This window comes from Poromitra crassiceps (genome assembly GCF_964638095.1).
Source record: "Poromitra crassiceps genome assembly, chromosome: 20".
In the NCBI taxonomy this organism is placed as follows: domain Eukaryota; kingdom Metazoa; phylum Chordata; class Actinopteri; order Beryciformes; family Melamphaidae; genus Poromitra; species Poromitra crassiceps.
The window spans coordinates 2,215,578-2,232,369 of NC_139637.1; the positions used below are offsets into that span (position 1 = coordinate 2,215,578).

General features: G+C 43.6%; 1 protein-coding gene across 1 annotated transcript in view; it reads right to left on the minus strand.

The window, feature by feature from the left end:
* Window positions 1-511: 511 nt before the first annotated feature.
* Window positions 512-16,792, minus strand: part of dip2ba (disco-interacting protein 2 homolog Ba) — a gene marked incomplete at both ends in the record, with an annotated part of 72,751 nt that continues 56,470 nt past the window's right edge. The window contains 17 exons of the mRNA XM_083656383.1: window positions 512-764; window positions 1,594-1,717; window positions 1,886-2,060; window positions 3,149-3,223; window positions 3,346-3,403; window positions 4,105-4,166; window positions 4,881-5,051; window positions 5,513-5,681; window positions 7,301-7,431; window positions 7,945-8,054; window positions 9,719-9,830; window positions 10,238-10,359; window positions 10,681-10,804; window positions 11,034-11,114; window positions 14,235-14,347; window positions 14,546-14,747; window positions 15,632-15,746. Coding sequence (XP_083512509.1) covers window positions 512-764; window positions 1,594-1,717; window positions 1,886-2,060; window positions 3,149-3,223; window positions 3,346-3,403; window positions 4,105-4,166; window positions 4,881-5,051; window positions 5,513-5,681; window positions 7,301-7,431; window positions 7,945-8,054; window positions 9,719-9,830; window positions 10,238-10,359; window positions 10,681-10,804; window positions 11,034-11,114; window positions 14,235-14,347; window positions 14,546-14,747; window positions 15,632-15,746 — 2,197 coding nt within the window. The remainder of the gene's footprint in view (window positions 765-1,593; window positions 1,718-1,885; window positions 2,061-3,148; window positions 3,224-3,345; window positions 3,404-4,104; window positions 4,167-4,880; window positions 5,052-5,512; window positions 5,682-7,300; window positions 7,432-7,944; window positions 8,055-9,718; window positions 9,831-10,237; window positions 10,360-10,680; window positions 10,805-11,033; window positions 11,115-14,234; window positions 14,348-14,545; window positions 14,748-15,631; window positions 15,747-16,792) is intronic.

Here is a 16,792-nt window from a genome sequence, read left to right on the forward strand (position 1 = left end):
AAATTCCTCCAGTTGAGAGATGCATGTGTCTGTGCTATCAAGAGGAGAGAAGAACATCCTCTCCCACCAGTGGCAACCTCAGTGAACCTGGATCCACAGAGATCCAGCAGACTGCAGCAGTGAACCTGGATCCACAGAGATCCAGCAGACTGCAGCAGTGAACCTGGATCCACAGAGATCCAGCAGACTGCAGCAGGGAACCTGGATCCACAGAGATCCAGCAGACTGCAGCAGGTGAACCTGGATCCACAGAGATCCAGCAGACTGCAGCAGGGGAGGAACTGCAGTTTCTGAGAGGGGGGACATGTGCTCATCACAGTACTTTTTACTGTATTCTCATCCCCCAAAATGTGTGGTGCTTTGCTCGTTGTGTGTGTCTGAGGTTCAAACATTGGGGTTGCTACCGTACGTACGCACCCCCGCTCCTCCTCCTCCTCCTCCTCCTCCTCCCTCATGTCTGCTCTCAGAGCCTGGCTCACTTTCTCTTTGTATCGGTTGTCACGGGGGGCGTTCACATGTTGTAAGCCACGTAGATGGGATCCAGCTGGTCGGCCAGGAAGGAGTCTCGCAGGTGCATCCGCTGCTTCTCTCCTCGGGAGTTGATGGGGATGACCCCGGGGTCCACGATGACCACCACGCCCACGATGAGGTGGTGCTCCTCCAGCACCACGTTGGTGACCAGGGGCACCAGGTCCAGGGCCTCCTGCTCCGAGCCGCTCAGCTCCGCCACCACCACCAGCAGGTTGGTCCATGTGAACACAGCACTGTGGAGAAACAAGCAGGTTGGTCCATGTGAACACAGCACTGTGGAGACACAAGCAGGTTGGTCCATGTGAACACAGCACTGTGGAGAAACAAGCAGGTTGGTCCATGTGAACACAGCACTGTGGAGAAACAAGCAGGTTGGTCCATGTGAACACAGCACTGTGGAGAAACAAAATGTTTAGCCCACAAACACATGGAAACAATCAAATTAAATCTTTTTCTTTTCATGCCACCGTTCTATAATTAATGCCAAGGTGGATTTTAGTGAGTATTCACCTTATTATTTGCCGATATAAGGACGCTTCTGCATGACGTCATTTTGTAATCGTCTTTCCGTTTTAGACACTGAAGTAGATTTCGCCTACCTTAATCATTTTTAGCAAAAAAACCAAACTGTTATAAAGTTTTGATATTCTTTCGGATGAGAACGTAACATTCCAAATATGTCACGAGTTTATCAGAATAACGCCTATTTGGAAATTTTTAACGAGCAGCGAGGAGCGCTAGCTGTCAACCTCTACAGTAGGCTACTGCCTGGCAGTGAGAAAACACTGTCGACGTGCTTTTGTAACTAACGTTAAATGCCGACCGGGTAACAGCCATCGGCTCCTCGCAGCAGTAACGCTATGAACATGTCACTGAAGTTGGCCGCAGTGTAGCTTCTGAATGTTGCCAAACTTCATTCGTAGTGACGTTTTGTTTTGAAATTGGCCGCCAACTAGCGCTGAACCGGAAGAACAAATACAATTGCGTCTAACGCGGAAGAGAGAAAAGTGGGCGTGGTGAATAAGGTGAATAGATTCTATAAGTAAATCATAGACGCCTCACCTCTCTGCGATGCTGCGGTGCGCTCGGGACACGGAGGTCTCGATGTCGATGGGGTGATAGCGTAAGCCCCTCAGCTCCAACGTTTCGTCCAGGGAGCCCACCACAAACAAGGCATCGTGACGGTCTGGAGGGGTGGCGGGGAAGAATTAGATTATTCAGAGTCATGGCTATGGACACAAAAACAAACCCCCCCCAAGACCCCAAAACAAATCCCTTCTGCAAAGTGAAAGTTGTGATCTTACACCAATTTGAAACACAGATTATAAAAGAGATCCCTTGTAAAGTGTCTCACCTCCGCTCGCGTCCAGTAGCTCGGTCCTCTTGACGAAGCCCAGGCAGCCGGTTCTGGCCCAGAGAGTGTGGGGCTCCCCGAAGCTGAGTCTGGTGTTGAAGTGGTCGGCCTGCAGGCTCTCCTCTCCGTAGATGGTGTAGTAGCCACTGGCACTGTGGGGGCTGTTCACCCAGATCTGGACACAGACAAACAAGACCGCGGGACGGAGGGGTGGGTGAGCCATGCTAACACTTGAGCATACATCATGTTGAGTGACAGTAGCCAACTAGCTTCGCCTCAAGAGAGAACAGTGTGTAACCAATAGTTTGTCCTTTTGTTTTAACCTAGATTTTGCTGGTTACTATATCTAAAAAGCAACAAAATGAAAGAAAGAAAGAAAGAAAGAATGAATGCTGATTTATACACTTTTTTTGGATACACATTTATGATTTTACATTTTTCACACATATGACACGTATATATCCAACAACTGTAAACAGTTTTGCAGGCGTTCATTTAGTTTGCCAGTTATTGAGAGTTGATTTGAGTCATTTGTCATTTATGCGGGAATGACAAAAACGGCAAAATAAATAGTTTTTCGGTTAAAGTTATCTTTTAAGGCCATAAAGACTTTTGATATCCACCGTATACATCAAATATTTTCGCAAAACAAATAAAATCAACTCAGCCCTACTGTTCAGTCATGCTTAGTGTTAACTATATCATATAGTTACTAGATAGTTTCACCACAAATAGAGTACAAGAAAAATACAATAAATTAGAGGTTTTGGTGTACCGGTACTTCCTTTGTAAACATAGATTGTTACAAGTAAAGCGCATTTCTCGTTCATGTCTTTCTGTGCGCTGAGCGGTTATTATGGATTTGCTATATATGATAATGTGGGGATTTCCAACGAGGGAACAGGTTGGAAAGCTGTTTTGGTTGGAAACAGGACAATCCAGGCACTTCAATTCTCCAATCACACCGAGGAATTAAAAAAAAATATATATATATATTTCAACGGCTCATTAAGATTAAAAACACCAAAGCTGTTTAAGTAGGTTTCATTATTACATCTCAACGCTGCCCGAGGAAAAGCATTGAGCTCAAAACGCGTTGCAGATTCTGCATGTTTACCAGCCAACACAGGTATGTCCACCTACACGTTATGTGCTGTTTCCTTACTAATCCGCTTCTGAAGCTTTAATAAATCATTGATGCAAAAATAAATAAATCAGTGATCATCACTATACAACATGTTTTAAGACTTTCTGCTCACTCACCTCCCCAAGATGGGAGTCTCCCAGCGGGCCTCTGGTCTCTGGGTTGACTATGATCACCCGCACTCCTGGCAGGATCTGAGAGGAGAACAGAAGAGGAGAGTTGAGCTGGAGGCAACACGAGCGACTACTCAAACCAGGCAACACGAGCGACGACTCAAACCAGGCGTACTCATCAATAATCAATAATCAATACGTACAGTGCCCGACTCCATGAGCGGAAGACTCTGTGGCGCCCCTCGTTCCACCAGCCTCACCCTGAAGGAGACACGCAAAACACTTCCTGTCAGTCGACCCGTTCAGTCTAACTGACCCACACTGTCTCAGGTCTCACTGGTCCCGTTCAGTCTAACTGACCCACACTGTCTCAGGTCTCACTTCAGTCTAACTGACCCACACTGTCTCAGGTCTCACTGGGCCCGTTCAGTCTAACTGACCCACACTGTCTCAGGTCTCACTTCAGTCTAACTGACCCACACTGTCTCAGGTCTCACTGGTCCCGTTCAGTCTAACTGACCCACACTGTCTCAGGTCTCACTTCAGTCTAACTGACCCACACTGTCTCAGGTCTCACTTCAGTCTAACTGACCCACACTGTCTCAGGTCTCACCACCCGTTCAGTCTAACTGACCCACACTGTCTCAGGTTTCACTGGTCCCGTTCAGTCTAACTGACCCACACTGTCTCAGGTTTCACTGGTCCCGTTCAGTCTAACTGACCCACACTGTCTCAGGTCTCACTGGTCCCGTTCAGTCTAACTGACCCACACTGTCTCAGGTCTCACCACCCGTTCAGTCTAACTGACCCACACTGTCTCAGGTCTCACTGGTCCCGTTCAGTCTAACTGACCCACACTGTCTCAGGTCTCACTGGGCCCGTTCAGTCTAACTGACCCACACTGTCTCAGGTCTCACTGGTCTAATCGTGTGTCCGGCGCCGCTACGTGTCTCCGGTCTTACCTGTCATGGCGGAGAGACTTCATGTCAACGTAGACGGTAGACGGGTCGGGGCCAGATGTGCCCTGCAGATGAAAATGCATAGAAAAACATGAATAGAATAGAATGTGTTCCTGTACGTTGTCTCGATGTTATTAGAGTGAAATGAAACTCAAGCTTGGCTTGTACACATATTTTTGCAAAATGAACGAATATTCATTCATGAAATGAAAAAATATTGAATTACAATGTTTTCAATTTTTATCTCTTGGTCAAGGCCAGAATGTGAAAAGTGTCAAATGAATATGACCCATCTATCTAATCAGTACATTATTACACACAATGTTAAGGGAAGTCTCTCATTAATATACCGGTAATGTGTCTCATCAGCAATATATACATGACATACATTCTTTTTTTACATTAAATCCATAAAATGGCAACTACCGGTATTCACAATTGGCTAAAACACAATCTGAAAATAAATTATATATATATATATATATATATATATATATATCACCACACAGCTCTGCACACACACACGCACACACACACACACACACACACACACACACACACACACACACACACACACACACACATATAAATATATGTATATATATAAAAGAACAAAATAATATCAACATCAAAAACAATGCATATGGTATCAAACCATAAGAACACTGGTCTATGATTAAGAAATGCACAGATATGTGTATTGTGTATTGTGCTCATTGGTCAGTGGAACGCGTGTCCGTGTGGAGGATGAATGAAAGAAGAGGTGTGGTGAAGCCGACCTGCAGGCAGATGGCCAGGTTGACCCGGGAGCCGAAGGCGGTGCTGACCGCGCGGGGCGACAGGCCCAGATCTTTGAACAGCTTGGAGAAGGCCTGGGTGAGCGTCAGGCGGGGGCGCTCCTCTGCTATCACCACACAGCTCCGCACACACGACAGGTTCACACCACGCGCCTGAAGAAGACACACAGGTTATTCACACATCCAGGGTAAGTGTGCATACTTTACCCAAAGCAGTTGACCCTACCATAAAGTAGACCTACATGTACATTTTTAGCATGGTACCAGATTTTTTAATGCTTTAAATTCCTCCTTTTTGCATTGTTAAAGTGTCATTATCATGTAACAAATTCTAACAAAACACAAATAGTTACTGCTCACTTGCCCCTGACTGAATAATTACTGCTCAGATTTATCGTTATGTAAATAGAGAGAGAAACAGAGAGAAACAGTAGCCAGGTTCTCCATTTCTTTTTTGCATTAGGAGTAGATAGTATTAGTCCATTCAAAATTTATAATTTATAATAATTATATTTTCTTACAGTGTGATTATTATACAGTAATTACAGAAATGACAGAAGAGGTTCACCGCAGGTGGCAGTGTGAGTAAGATTGAGTATGGGCGTCATGCTCACCTTCAGTATTTCAGTCTGGGTGCCCAGGCCCTTGGTGCAGAGCTCCATGACGGAGTAGGAGCAGAAGGTGTCTCTGATCTTGTACTGACTGAGCGTGCTCAGCCAGAGAGGCAGAGAGCTCTCCAGCTCCAGAGGAGGAATAAGGATGGACTGGTGACCTGAGTAAACACTGGTCCAAAAAACACACTCGCTACAACATTGGTATGGAATGGATGTTTGGTAATATGAAATGTCATATTCAGTCTGTGTGTGCGTGTGTGTGTGTTAGGGGTGAGACGATACATCGATATATCATCGATATCGTATCGCGTATCGATTGAAAGTGAAAACATAATATATCACCATATCGCCGTACGCCTTGTAAATCTAAGCTGATGAAGCATAGATGTGCATGCCATAGCTTATGTTCATAATTGAAAGGTCATCATTAACTGATCAAAATAATTTGCATTTAAATATGGAAATTTGGCACTTTATCGTGAACAACAGATCTATTGTTTTTCATTTCTGGAACTGGAAGAGCTCAGAAATAAAATGGTCAAATCATATTTTAGTTGCTTTTAGTGAGTTGATATACCGTAAATTCCGGACTATAAGCCGCACCTGCAAAGTTGACTGTTTTTTACATATATAAGCCGCACCGGACTATAAGCCGCGGGTGTTTTAATGGTATTTTTTTTTATTTTTTTTTATTGTGTTTTAATGTTTAATTACCATATGTAAGGGTTCATGCACAGAGGGGATTGTCGGGAAAGAGATGGCTGTTTGAGGAAGCTCCCATTTATTAACATTTCAACAAAACAACATAACACAACACCACCTGTGTTTTTTTTTTACAGTGCACACAGTGTCATACAGTGTCATACAGTGTGGTGAAAAGAGGGCAAGAGAGGAAATTAAAACAGAAGTGGATTTATAGTTAGAAAGAGTGCTAAAGAAGAGAGAATTCCGTTTTTTTTTTTTTTTTTTTTCTGAAAAAATCCATAGATAAGCCGCACCATTATATAAGCCGCAGGGGCCAAAAAAGGCCAAAAAACGGGAAAAAAGCCGCGGCTTATAGTCCGGAATTTACGGTAGTAACTGTAACTGATTGTGTTAAATGGGCATGATATCGTCTCATATCGATCGCAGGCCCCTGAATCGAATCAAAATCGTATCGTGACAGACTTCGTGATATTGGCAAATATCGTATCGTTGTCCAAAGAATCGATATAATATCGATCCATGATTAAACTAGTGATTCCCACCCCTAGTGTGTGTGTGTGTGTGTGTGTGTGTGTCAGTACCTGGAGAGGCACCACAGGGTGTGTGTGTGTGTGTCAGTACCCTGGAGAGGCACCACAGGAGTGTGTGTGTGTGTGTGTGTGTGTGTGTGTCAGTACCTGGAGAGGCACCACAGGTGTGTGTGTGTGTGTGTGTGTGTGTGTGTGTGTGTGTGTGTGTGTGTGACAGTACCTGGAGAGGCACCACAGGAGTGTGTGTGTGTGTGTGTGTGTGTGTGTGTGTGTGTGTGTGTGTGTGTGTGTGCGTGTGCGTGTGTGACAGTACCTGGAGAGGCACCACAGGAGTGTGTGTGTGTGTGTGTGTGCGTGTGCGTGTGTGTGTGTGTCAGTACCTGGAGAGGCACCACAGGGTGTGTGTGTGTGTGTGTGTGTGTGTGTATGTGTGTGTGTGTGTGTGCGTGTGTGTGTGTGTCAGTACCTGGAGAGGCACCACAGGTGTGTGTGTGTGTGTGTGTGTGTGTGTGTGTGTGTGTGTGTGTGTGTGTGTGTGTGTGTGTGTCAGTACCTGGAGAGGCACCACAGCACAAAGCCCAGGCCACAGTACGGGTCGAGGCAGATGGCTATTTGGCGAGAGGAGTAGAGTTCACACTGCAGCTTGATGGAGCGGCACAGAGTGCTGACCGCTGCATGGGACATCTGACAACACACCACAAACATCATCACCCATCACCTACTGACCTCTGTGGTCATCAGACCAGCTCAGTTAGACCATCCACTTCAAAAGAGCCTTCTTGCAAATATCCACTCTCATACATTTCTAACAGTCTATGCCTGCTTTCTCCTTATTCTGCTGCTGATCACATGCCGGACTCAAGAGAATTCAAGTTCAAACAGAGTTTGCTTCAACTTCAACAGCGTGGCTGGTGAAGGTATCTTAACTTGAAAGAAGAGCCGATGCACACCCTCACAGTCTTAAGGATAGGTGCGTCGGAGGATAGGGTCCATAAGCAGAAGATAAAGAATTCCCGCACACCATCCAGTAATTGGCAAACTTTAATTTAACAACGTTTCGGTCGATCAGACCTTCATCAGGTAAAATAACCCTTTTACCTGATGAAGGTCTGATCAACCGAAACGTTACATTAAAGTTGGCCAATTACTGGATGGTGTGCGGGAATTCTTTATCTTCTGCTGGTGAAGGTATCTTACCTTGACTCCGGTCAGCATGCCCGTGGTGGAGACACTGAAGTCCAGGTAGGCCAGCATCTCAGCTGTGGGAGGCTTATAGATCTGTGGAGGCCGCTTCCTGGCCAGATCATCTAGGAGGAGGGGTTAGAGCAACATCACAAACCCGAGCAGGAAAATTACTTTTTTTCTATCCACTGCCTACAGTTAGTTATTGGTTGAGTGTCCGGCAGAGACTAACCTACCAGCCACAGGTGATGAATGGTCGTTACTTTCCTTGATCACAAGTCATACAGAGTTCTACCTTTCAGTCTGAATAACTGGGACATCTACTCTCCTTGGTCTCCTGAATGAGACATATATCAGGACCGGGAGACTGGAGAAAGACATCGGGGATCGGCAGTGGACTCAATCTGTCACCAGTGGAAATTCCCGTGGCAACTTTGGGAACGCACGGCCACCTGATAATCGTTCATCAGTTCTCTTATTGACTGCAAGGAGTAAGGACCTACAGTATACTATCATTTAAAATGTAAAAATGTCCTTGCATGCAGTTGCATTCTGGCCACGGGCAATTTAAATGCTACTGCAAACTAGGGCTGTTGAAACGAATTTTGATATTCGAATATTATTCGAATTTAATAATTATGAACGAAATTCGATTATTATTATTTTTTTAAAACGAATATTTTAATTTTTATTTATTTTAAATTTTTTAATTTTTTAATTTTTTTTTTTTTTTTAGAACACTAGAACAGTGACAAGTTCTGACAACATACTTGAAGAAAAGAGTGTTAACTGAAGTTGACTGTTGAAGCTGCTATACTGATGTAAACCTACCTGTAGCTCTTAAAATGTATATTCATTCATTGTTAACTGAAGTTGACTGTTGAAGCTGCTATACTGAATGTAAACCTGTAGCTCTTAAGTGCAATACGTGACTGATTTTTTTTTGTTCATGGCTCATTGTTGTTTTGGCAAAGTTTACTTATTTGTTTATTGATAAGGAGCTCAAACAAAGGCTGTGTCTTTTTTTATTATCAATTATTTTATTTTAGCATTTCAGACAGCACCAATACATCACTGATGAATATTAACTAAGCTCTGGTTATCTGACCTATTTTCTAATGCAATGAATGTATGTACATTGTACAAGGAACATGTTTTCTTAAATAAACATCATTGCTGGACTATTTGTGATCAGCCTAATATTATTTTGAATATTCATCCACCATTCACTTTTCCATCTACATTTGGTAAAATGCTTAGAAAAAGTTTTACTTGGTCAAACCCAAAGATTCAGCTATATTTAGAATCAGAACATAACATAAGAGAAGACAACAATTCACTCAGACCGAGAAAAAAAAAAAAAAAAAAAAAATTTTTTTTTTTAATTCAATTAAAAATTTATTAAAATATTCGAATATAATTCGAATATTAAAATGTATAAAGCACTGAAATTCGAATTTGATTATAGAGGGAGATTGACAGCCCTACTGCAAACCTACTGTACATAAAATGTACCCAATGGTGTTAAAGGCTAGGCAAAGGGCAAGCAGGACACCTTGTGGGCAGAAGGGGGAATGCACTATTTGGTCCCAAGGTTTTGTGCTTGAGGTGCTGTGTACCATTTGCATTTGATTTATGTATTACGAGCATGACGCTGAATATAATATTGTGGAACAGCTGCTTCACATGGTGCCAAATGCCTCCCAGCTGTTTTAAAATGCCTGTCAAAATATGACCTCTCCTGGCTTATTGCTTCATTTGAACAGAGCTCCATTATAGAGTCCAGTACCTGTATCTATGATGGTGGGCCATGTCTTGATGTTGACGCTGGCAGCAGCCTCCCTGGACCTGAGGATCCTCTGGAGGGGCTGAGTGGTGAGGATGCAGGCTGCTTTGCTCACCTGGAACACAAAGCCCACATACAGAGAAGTTCACAGAGGGAAGAAGGACCATCACAGCTCTACCTTGCTCCAGTAGAACCATGATGAAAGTCCTCCACTCAAGGTGCTGCTCAAATAATTTCATGATTCCCCTAATGAAGTGCACAAGTATTGTATCAAAAGTAAACATGTGCTTCATATTCTTCACAAATTTTAGTGCTTTAAACTTCAACCTGTACATTTATTAAAGTTGTGTTAAATAGTTCAGCGGTGCGCTACTCAGTCTTATTGCATGTTTTGTATCAGAACAGTCTGGTGCAACACAAAGTAAAATATGTGCAATTAAAACAGATGTGCTATTTGTCATAGTGTTTCCTCATGTGTGTCCATGGTAATGCTGCCCCCGGTGGTGGATGGAGTGCACTCACATCGATGATCATGCGCACGGTGGGGAGGGTAGCAGCCAGGTTCTGTGGGTGGGGCGGCCTCACCGTCACAGGGATGACACCCGCGTACAGGCAGCCATAGAAGGCGGCTATCAGGTCGATACCTGGAGAAGCAGGAGACACACAAAACTAGATCACAATTTTTTTTTAAAGGGAATTTTAACGTTTTTTTTTACTGTAGATGAAATGGAAAGGCAGCCATGCAAACAACAATAGACCCTTCTCACAGGGGCCATTTTGTGTCGAAAAAGGCAGGGTAAACACAGGTGCAAGCAAAAGACTAATGAGGGTTTCAAACTTCCATGAATTTGGAAACCCTCATTAGTGTTTTGCTTGCACCTGTGTTGATTCCGCCTTTTTGACACAAAATGGCCCCCGTGAAAAGGGTATATTGTGAGGTGTGTGTGTGTGTATAGATTGCTCACCTGGGGGATAAAGCAGCACCACGTTGTCTCCTGTGTTGAGGCCTCCCCTCTCCATGAGGGCAGCAGTGATCTTCTCTGCTCGCTTGTGGAGCTGGATGCATGTGGATGTGCACACTGCTACCCCCTAGAGGAAAAACAGAGCATGTACAGCTGAAACGTCACACAGCAAAATGGATCATGTGAAGAAGAGGAAAATGTGAGTACAATTACCATATAAAAGGTGAATAAAATATTTGATTAGTGATTAAATCAGTTTTATTTATATCAGTAGTATGTGTGTCTGATACATCAATTATTTCTTCATCATTGATTGATAGACTGATATTCACTGTGAGTGAGTGAGTGAGTTCTACCTTGGCATTGAGCAGCACATATAGAACATGGTCTGGGTCGGTTTGGGCTCTCCACTGCAGCGATTCAGACAAGAACTGGTGCTGAGAAGGAAGACAGGAGGAGAAGTGTGTCAGCGCCAGTTGAATTTCAGATATCTACCAGGGAGCAGACAGTGACAGACGGCAAAATAAGCTCAGCCCAACTGACGTGCAATAGAAAACAGAATCCAATGAGACTTCTGACTTTTGACCCTTAGCTAGCAATTAGGAGCCTGTAAGGAAAGGGGGGAAACTGCAGATATATTTCTCTGGTAAACACAAGCACACAACAGTGGTTATGGGAGTGTGTTCTGTCCAGAGAACTATTTTTGCAATGGACCCACCGTCAGAAACTAGCAAGCCACCAGAATTTCAAGGAAGAGGCTATAACAACTTTGCCGACCCCCTTCTGAGTTACAATGAGAAATAGATTTGAACAAGTAATGTATAATAAGGAAGTAAAGAAATGTATCGTATCCAGCCTATAGGTTAGTTCAATACTACACATACTTTCTAGTTGTATAAAGTGAGAGTTAAAGATATCAGAGTTATTTCAAGGGGGGGAATCCACTGCCTGGATATGTTGAAAATCAAATAAACAACATGAAATGCATTATCAGTGTCACCCATAACCTGATCAGGAGTGACTTTATCTTGGTCTGGACAGAGTGACAGCAAGTATGTACAGTAATGAACAGGAAGTCAGTACCAGTACCACATACAAGCTGAACAACTAGCCAGTGCACAGGACAGAACAATAAGAACACGCAAGGCCGTTAACCCATTGATACCTGATGCAGCATTTGCGTGTATATCCCTCATTTGTGTGCGTATCCCTTAAAGGGATACACACACAAATGCTGCATCAGGTATCAATTGGTTAAAAGGCAGTGGGCAAGTGCACAGTAGGCAGCATATACACAACAACACTGCAACATCCTCTGCACATACACACATGCTATTTAGCAGTGCCACATTGCTGTTCATCTTAATAGAGAGGCAAAGTGACCGCCTACTTCCTGCTTCAGCACTGCACCAGAGATTTTCATCCGCCATTTATTTTCCCATAGACAGTTCGTAAAATGTGTATAAAAATAGTTTTACTTGTTCAAACCAAACGGTTCAGATATATTTAGAAACGGGAGAGATCGCATAACATTTCACTGGGACCAAAACGTTAAAAAAAGCGGGTTTTAAAGAAAACATTTTTTCCGATGTTTTGTTCTGAGTGAAATGTTCTATGGTCTCTCCCGATTATAGCGATAGCTGAACCGTTTGGTTCGACGAAGTAAAACTATTTTTATACGCATTTTACGAAATGTCTATGGGAAAATAAATGGCGGATGAAAATCTCTGGTACAGTGCTGAAGCAGGAAGTTCCACTTTGCCTCTCTATATCACTGGTTGAAATCCTCCTTAGTGCCATCCCCTCTCTCAGTCAGCTGCTCTGGTTCAGAACGGATCTGCAGCACAGAGTCAAGTGGTACATCATGCAGAAGACTGTCTGTCTGGACCACTGATCAAGCCATGCCAGACAGGAGAGCATCACAGCACGCACAGAGCAAGCAGAGGTGCACACCACAGGATTCATGGCCATATTTCATATTTCTATATTTTGGACTTCTTTGCATGTGGAGTTTCTTATAATATTCTTAGGCTAGGAGCTAGGACACTGATCATCTTTTTGCTCAAACTTCACATTACTTCTTTATAATGAAAAGCGAGTTTAAATGTACATTCCATGGCCTGTAGTCCACGTAGACATGAGACGTTCATTCTCTTAAATCCCCCCTCTCAAGTTATCAGATCTGCACTGATTGCAAAGGGTGGACGAGCTTTTTCATGTGGTGACTTTGTGAAACAGTGTCTGAATGTGGCTGCGGATATACTGTGTTCACTCCTGAGATTGCATCCCTGCAAATTGTCACGGGCAAATTGTTTACAAAAGATGGACAATAAAGCTGATTTTCAAAGTACCTTGAGGATTTTTCAAGTTGTGAATTAAGTCAAATTTCTCTCTTGATTACAAAGGTGGAAAATACAACTGTTTTTAACGGGGTGTTTACTGATTAAATGCTTAAGCTCCCCACAAATGCAGATGTTTTTTTTAAATATATATAACCAATTGCAAATTATTACAATTACCAAACAGATAAAAAGTAGATTATTATATTGAAATGTTATTTTAGATTTAGAATGTTAATTTTCTATAAAACACAATACATTTGAATGTAATTCCACAACGTTTATTTTTGGCCCTCGGCCCTCCACCCAGATTGAGTTTTCGCCCTTCATGGGAAAGAATTTGGGCACCCCTGTCTTAGATGAATGCAAATGTATTGCTGAACCTTAGGTGGACTGCAGGTAATGGCAGAACGGGTCTGCTAGGTGTCCCTATTCAGCATGTTAGTCCAGCTATATTTAGTGTGTGGACCCCTGCTGAGCGAGGAGCCAGCCTGGACTGTGAACCCTGCAGTTGAGGCCGAGCTGGTGCTGCTGGCCATCGGGCTTCCATGGCTACAGAAGCACATGTGATGGACAGAAGAAGCAGCAGAAGAAGCAGCAGGGTCCAGACTAGAGCCTTACCATCATGGTGGGCCACATACAGAGCTAAAGCCCGACCCCAACAAAATAAAGGCAGAACAACAGGATCAGAGTTTTAGCATCAAATCAGCATCCATTTTCCCTGAGAGCTACTGTATATAATCGCATTGTTAACTGGATAAACAAATCTAGTGCATGTCCAGTATAAACTGTACATAAGCTTAATGGGAATGGGTTCCTGTTCACACAAAGTTCGTAATGTACAATGATTGATGAATTAATAGAATAGAAACGGTGTCACGCTGTTGTTGTGAAAAGACTCGTTACTCCAGTTTTGGTGAGCTTTTCTGATACTCTTTCAAAAGCATAAATTATGTAATGTTAAGATGGTCCAGGCTGTTTTGTGTAGCTCCTGAAAAGCGGACACTTTGGTGACACAGCGATTTCACAAAACAGCGAAGATAAAGTAAATTTGTCACATGGTCCAGGTGATAACGTTAAGTCACAGATGTACGTATAATCAGTCAAGGTCATACAAATGAAACTGTTGAGGAAAAATCTACTGACACCCACTAACCCTATCAGCTGAGAGATGACTGAACATGTTCAATTGTAGCAAAGTAGCAAAGTGTGGTTTACCTTCCTGATCAGATCCTGGTCCTCGATGACACCCAGCTCTCTGCCTGCGGCCTGCGCCATCCGTTTCCCTGCCACCAGGTTGCCGACCATGATGGAGGCTGGACCTACACCCACTGCACAGACCAGGGACCGTTAGTCATCTATACAGAGACGGACTTTTAATGGTAAATAAATCTAACTGCAATAACATCACAGCCTGAGCCATGATACCGACAAGAGACACAAACGCAAAAAAAAAAAAAAAAGCCCAGTTATTGATTCATTTTCTGGTCAAACTGATCGATCAATAAGTCAAATGCCGGCGGCTATACCTGGCTGCTTCTGCCGTGGTTTGGGCAGGTTGGTGACGCAGGTGTGGGGGCACAGGAGGATGTTGCACGGGTGCAGGTTTCCCTCCAGGAAGTTCTGCTTGGTCTCACAGATGTGAATGCCTCCGAGGGGCGTCTTTGGGAGGGTGTTGGCCGGGACGAGCGCGAGGCAGTACAGGCCAACCTGGTGGATGCTGTCGATGGCCTAATGCAGAATAAGGAGTAGTGCACACAGACATGTTGAAAATTCTAATCATTACAGAATGTAGATAATACAAGTACAACTACATTTGCTTGATGAAGCTGCATGTCCAAATACAGACATGGGGAAGAGGGAGGATAGTTATTGGGGTAACATCTACAGCACAATTAGAGACACTTATCATGGATGTGTTGCTCTAGTGATGGAATTACGGCTCTTTGAAGGGAGCTGGATCTTATGGCTCCGTTCCTTTCTGAGAGCCGTTCAAAATAGCGGCTCCTCGTTCCCTTTTTTTTTTTTAATCGGGCGCGCACTACTGTTTCTCTCCGAAATCACTAATATAATGATATGGTATGATTTGGATCAGATTTGATTAGACCCACCACTATTTCATTTTGCATCAGTGGACTGCAGCAGCATTAAATTACCGTACCGTACTCATACAGTATTTCCAGATCTAATGTCAATGATCTGCATTGTAAACATTACACAAGGTGACACCATATCATCTGCTTATTTAGTCAGTGAATTTACTGACTAAGCTGAAAGTTGGCTTTCCTTGAATACAATTCATGCAACACTTCGCTGCCCAGAAAGTCGGCAGATGCTCTCCGGTTTTGATATTAAGCTGAGTCCGCCCACCCAGGCCAGCTACAGCATGCGCCTGACGAGTGCACCCGACCTATCCTCCCTGCCCCATGCTCCCTGCTCAGAGGGAGGGAGGGAGGTCTAACCTGTGTGTGTGGTGGGGGAGCGGCAGGCAGTGAAATTTGGGCACAACATTAAAACGAACGGCTCTCAAGTAGGACTCGGGTTCCCTTCGTTCATAGCAAAGAGCCGTTCAATAGATTCGGATCGTTCGCTGACGTCACATCACTACGCTCTACCTGCAATACTCGGCTCATCCACTGGAAGCTGTCCTCCTCGCTGGCGTCAGGCCTCTGCTCCGCTACGATCACGATCCTCTCGTCGTAGAACACGGTCACTGAGAACACTGCGATCCTGCAGCATGACACACACGACACACACGACACACCGCAGATGAGTGAGAGAACAAAATAACACACATACACACATTCCACATCAAATAATTATGATCATTACTTATAAGGCCACACACACACACACAGGGGAAAAAGTAAATTCCAGCAATACCTGCTGAACACAGGGCAAACGTTTATTAGTCAAACATGTTTCAAACATGTTTAAAACAACATGTTTGAACATGTGTTGTTTGTCAGGGTTGCTGATCTCCGTAGTGAAAGTGTTTCTGGCATTTCCTCTTCCCCAGTGCTTCCTGTCTATTCAATGCACGTTGTTCATGGGTTAGAGCCCCATTGTGTAGTTATTTTACCTTAATATAACAAGCTTTTTAATCATTCGATGGTACAGTGATTCTAATGGATCTCTCTGTCATTCCCCACAGCGCCCTCCGAAGGGCCTGTTCCTGCACTATGGCTTTTTGCTGGCTGCGTCTCGGAGTGGCTTGACAGTGTCAAGTTGCCTAGATTTTTTTTAAACACTTTATTTGTAACTTTTTCATTTATCAGATATAAGTTGCCTAGAACTTTTAACTCCATTTCTTGCACGCCTCCATCAAATTAAACGTTTTCTGCTAGCAAAGTAACAGGATGCTTTTATTGTGAAGAAGGTATAGGAAGAGAAACGTGTTTTTCGCTTGTTAGCTTAATTAGCGGCGCGATTAGCTACTTCTCTCATTGAAACAAGTCGAGACAAGAACATTTGGGGATATTTTGGAGCCATTTTTCCCAGCGAGCGAACCAGTGATCAACACAGCAGAAAGATAAGCAAAGTAGAGAGTACAAGCAGAAACGGTAAAATAAGGCTGATATCTGAACGTACAATCAGGGAAGTGTAGCATTTAGGTGGGGGCGCAGTTTCCCCAAATAGAAAAAAAAACTACAGACTGAGCCTTTAAGTTGTGCCAGAACCAATAGAAAGCCCCAGGAACGAGTCCGGAAATCATCGATGCTAACACTCCTGGTTCTTCACTGTTTTCGCCTATGGGATTTCTGAATGGGTTTTTG